At 39.7% G+C, this 5,121-nt stretch overlaps 1 protein-coding gene across 1 annotated transcript; it reads right to left on the bottom strand.

The window, feature by feature from the left end:
* Positions 1 to 3,056: 3,056 nt before the first annotated feature.
* Positions 3,057 to 4,355, bottom strand: LOC145777218 (uncharacterized protein F54H12.2-like). Its single transcript, XM_082588583.1, has one exon. It carries the CDS (start codon positions 4,353 to 4,355, stop codon positions 3,057 to 3,059), a length of 1,299 nt encoding a protein of 432 aa, XP_082444709.1.
* Positions 4,356 to 5,121: the final 766 nt, after the last annotated feature.

Raw genomic sequence — 5,121 nt, 5'->3', positions numbered from 1 at the left:
GCTAGTACAATCAACTGGTTTGTTGATGCACACACACTTACTTTTTGCATCGTTTGGCATGCAGAGATCGACTATAGGTTTTTGAAAACGATTGTTGACACAACTCACAGGTCCATCTAATATTTAAATGTTTTTTCCTATGCCTCTCTAAGCTTCTTTTTTGGGTATAAGACTGACCGCAAATCTCGCAGGTAAACATGTTGAATGAAATGTCACTGACTCAAACGCGCGATTTTTTATAGACCTAACCTTTTTTTTTTTCTTCTTTTTGTGTTTATATACGCTATGGTGCAATCGAGTTGAAAGTCCACAGATTACTGTGCGTGCAATCGAGTTAAAAGTTTACAGATTACAGTGGGATGGTGCAATCCTCTTTATGTCGTCATACCAAATTGTTATGGGACCTAGTGATATCTTGGCAACGGACTTTTCAACCTCGGAAGTGCTCGGCGCACCCCATATGTTGCTGTGACGAACCTTCGCGTTGCATTTATCTGCCTCAAAATTGTACTTTGCACAAAACCACACACAAAATTTTGTACGATTTTTTTATTGTGAAGTCGCTTCACGTCTCCTCCGCCTCCTCTGCCTTCTTAGTTTTCGACGCTGAAAAGACAAAAATTATTGTAATTTTGGTAGAATATTATTCTAACATTTTTTCATAACTGAAACAATTTTCATAACTGAAACAATTTCATAACATAACTTTTCATAACTACACAGATTGAACCAAATGTTTAAAAATGTAATTATTTAGACAAAACAGAAAACTTACTTCTTTTTTTTATTTTTAACAGGCAAAACTTTCCTGTCGTATGGACGATAAGTTGTAGCAGCATGACTTCGGCGGATGGGTTCTGAAAAAAGAAAGCTTAATCATTATTCTGCAACCTATGGTCTTTGCAAAAACAGATAGTACGAACACAACGCATTATTATTCCTTTAGCTAGCAGAAACATACATCATATAAATATCAATAACAGCCCATTTGAATAAGCTGAATATGCTATTACTATAATCGATTCTTATTAAATTACACTAAGAGGTTAGATTGTGCAAACGCCAGCATTTGATGAATGCAAAATACCATATTGCTAATATAGAAGTACTCCTGAACATAACGATGGTGATAAAATAATAAACTTTTAAAACAGTAATAAGAAAACTTACGTTTGGGGGGTGATTCATCACCCTGTGATGAATCAATTCCTCTAATATTACGTTGAGTATATCGATGTTGATTTTCAACTCTTGTTCCATGTTGTAGGCTATTCAATTTTAGAAATGAGCAGGGTAGTTGAGTGCTTCCATAATATAAGTCGAGTTTTCCCTCCAAATTTGACCAGGGCGCGTTTCAAACGACGTTGTCATGCTCGATTGAATTCTTTCAAAAATATTACATTCAATATATAGTCACAATCCATGAAAGTGACTGGATAAAAAGACATATCAGTCATCTGACTTATACCCAATGCATATACAAACTGCAAAACTCTGATACAGCAAAAGCCCCATGCGTTTTTATCACAATTGAGTCCACACTTTTTTTTTTTTTTTTTATCACAATCATTTCAAAGGCGCGAAATTTAAAATCTCAACGGACTTTTCAACCTCGGAAGTAATTCATTTTATACCTTGGGGATGGAATTTTCAACCTCGGAAGTATTTTCAGTGCTAAAGATTTTTAATCAATGCTGGTGCAAGTTATAAAATCTTGTGTGTCTTCACCTATCACTAGGAAATGACGTCTTTCTGGTTTAAATAGAGGATATGCTGTCAATGGGTTTCAAATATGCAATCTTATAGTTCAGTAGCTGTCCAACTTAGAAAGCAAGCTGAAATCGCGATGGCACACATGCCCAACTTACCTCACACCAGTTGTTATGAAGGTCTGATCGAGTCAGAAAAGTTGAACGCGGGGGCCAGACAAATGCAAAAAATCTCCGACGAAGTGAGGTTAAAGTTTTCAGAAATCGCCGAACAAGGAGATTTATTACCGCGAGGTGGAGGCTTGTTACGGAAAGGGATATTGAAAGTGAAACAACGAGGTTTCCACTTCTCAACCGAACAACTAAAAGAAGTCGCGACAGTTCTTTTCGAAGAGGATCCGTACATCTTATTCGTTCCAAAAACAAAGACAAAGGCCTATCTATCAATATTATATTGGGCAACTTCAGAAGACGACGAAAACTGTGCTCGTTTGAATCATATCGAAGCAGTCAAAAAAGAAATTTGTCCGGATGAATTTCGCCTTTCTTTTACAACGGACAAGGTCTATGCCCCTCGACACTATGTTCATTTTGTGTATCAGCGGTGTGAGGAATTCTACATTGACTGCAAAGGGAAAGATCATCTGACAGAAGAATGCCAACAGCAATTGGAATTTTTTTCAAAACTTCTCATCACACCCGAAGAAACTGAAGAACCTCCAGTTAAACGTATTCGTGTATAATTCACTTTCAATAAAAGACATGAAGAAATGTTTCATTGGTGTTTTTATTGTGTAAGGTATATACATAGTATAAGGTGGTACACATATATAATATACAGTACACTATACATATCATATACATAATATAAATAATATACATATACAAGCAATTAAATTTTAATTTTATATGTATGGCGCACAAAGTCGTCAACAGCACGGTCGTTTGCAGTCAGATTGGAATGAAACTTTGCCACAATAGACCTCATTGATAGTCCGCGACAACGTTTTAATAAAAAATAAACACAATAATGCCCACAAACGAAAGACAATGGTCCTTGGATCGTGGTAGAGTTGTAGACCCACTCGATCGCATATAAGTTCATAAAGTCGACAAATTCATCATGGAAAGGTGGAAGGCCGTAGGAGTCAAAATATTCACTTTGATGATCTTTACTCAGGAAAACAGCAACCCAATGCTCACCGGGTTGATCGCTTTCGTCAGCGTTAAAAACGTAGGCGGCAGGAGGAGACACATCTCGAGGTAGCATGTCTCTCGCGTAAACTCCTTGAAACACACGCTTTAGACAGGGGTCGTTGTACAAAATTCTTGAAATCTGGTCCGAGTTCATGCTGAATAATCGAAAATGACGCTTTTGTTCCGATCAATTTCTAAAAGATTGTCATGCTCCGCGTAAACAATCACGTTAATGGTATGTGCCAGGGCTGTCGCGAAATGAATTTCCAATCTTAAGTTGCCATGCTTTATCAGTTCAAAATGGTTTGCTCCAGACCCAAGGTCAGGTGTCAAATCAAATGCAAACAGCGTATAACCACCCGGGTATTCTGATCTAGAAATGTCATTTCCTTCATCCGCATAATATTGGCTTGTCCCAGTAAACAGGGAAAGATAGCTGCGGATAAATTTTGCATTTGCAAAATCGGGTTGTAAAGGTCGTGACGGGATCTGTTTACCATCGCGGTACAAAGCTAAAAAGTTGGTAGAATTGTGCTTGAAATCGAAAGGATTCCTAGTGGCCCAACCATTGAATGACGCATTATCCACCATACCAATGACAACTCTCTTCGGTAACTGTCCCAAAAACAAGTTTTCTTTGGTGACAGAAAGATTTCCTTGAGGTACAGTAAAGGCCTTTGTTTCAACACGTCGTATCGGATACTTGGCTGTTCCAGATTGGAGGGCCTTGATGTGGGCGATCCTGACTGCATCGCTTGGCTTAACTTTTCTGCAGAAAAGAACCACTTCTTCTAGTTTGACCTTTCCTTGTCCCATGAGACAAAACGCGTCGGAGGCTCTAGTCAGCTTGAGCTTCATCTCAACTCCGTTGAGCAAATACCTATTCTGAAAGGCTACATCCAGATGCAGTTTTCCAATCATGTCCAATGATCGACTTTCCGCTGTCAATAGCCTACGTTGGTTAAAGCCGCTGTTTGTAGCAGCGAGCGTATCAAACTTTCCGTGGGAATCTTTGTACCACAGGTTGGCCGATAACTGTGACGTCTTTGCTGGGCTTCCAAAACTGAGAAGTGTCTCTAAATAGGCACGGAACGGATACGTGTGATTAGACTGAGAAATCTGGGTGTTGTTGAGGCTCAAGTCGACTTGAGACCATAGGCTATGCAACCAATTGCAAACCGGAGCCACGGCTTGATCTGCATCCAAATTTGCCACATCGTTCTTGACCACTTTGGCGCGAACGTAAAGTAGGGTGTTGGCCAAATCAATATAGTAGTCGCCTTCTTCCACAAGTAAAAACTCAACAGGCCCACTGTCGGTAAGAGTAGATTGGGGACGATGTTCGACATAATGTCCCTGTTCTAAACTGGTTTGTGTCGGTGGAACAGAAAACAAATCTAGTTCGCTTTTCAATCCTTCACAAGACTTTTCATGAATCAAACTACCCATTGAAGATGTCCTTAGGAGCGACTGCTTTTCGTTTGCGTTTTTTCAAACTAGTAGACTTTTTGCTTTTTCTCGGCCTTTTAGCTGAAGGAGATGAGAAAAAGGCTTCTTGTGTTGGAGGTTGGAAAGTTCTTTTGGTTGGGGCTACAGCTCTGTTTAGTAAGTTCATGCCTGCCTGTTTAGAGCGTTGTATGGCCGCATCTTTGACATTTTTTCCTCCCAATACATCCGAGGCGAACTGTGCACCAGTCTTTAAAACCTCCTTGCCAACCATTTTGGCTCCTGATTTAAAGAGAGGTAAAACCGCTTTGCCTAGACTGGAAAAAATACTCCCCAACCCATAACCGTTTTGATATTGAGCGCCGGTAAAAAAGCCTGGAGTTCCATGCCCAACTTGTGAGACATAATAATTTTCATAAGCTTTTGCATTGCAACAAAACGCTGGCTTGTAGGGCATTATAGCTGGTGAAGAAGTCTTTTTCGAAAGTGAAGAGTGACCACTACCTTCCCTGTTTCGAATTGAACTGGATTGCCTTGGTCGTCTCGCAGTGATATATGTATGGTACTAAAGTTTTTTCGTTGCACAAGATGATAGTGTACTTTTTCACTTCTTCGGTAAATGTAATCACCAGTTTTTCCTTCCACCGGAATGACACCCAACAAGGGAGCTAAAGTGTCACCGACTACGCGGGGTTCGACCACGTCACAATACAAATAGATAGAGTAAAAACCCTGACGCAGATCCACGCGGTGTTTCGATTGATACTCT

The sequence above is a fragment of the Aplidium turbinatum genome, chromosome 1 (assembly GCF_918807975.1).
Source record: "Aplidium turbinatum chromosome 1, kaAplTurb1.1, whole genome shotgun sequence".
NCBI lineage: Eukaryota > Metazoa > Chordata > Ascidiacea > Aplousobranchia > Polyclinidae > Aplidium > Aplidium turbinatum.
The sequence above is the reverse complement of the archived record's forward strand: the minus strand, read 5'-3'. Positions and strand labels throughout refer to the sequence as shown.

Coding starts and splice junctions, on each gene's coding strand:
- LOC145777218 (XM_082588583.1), bottom strand. CDS start 4,355: ATGGGTAGTTTGATTCATGAAAAGTCTTGTGAAGGATTGAAAAGCGAA.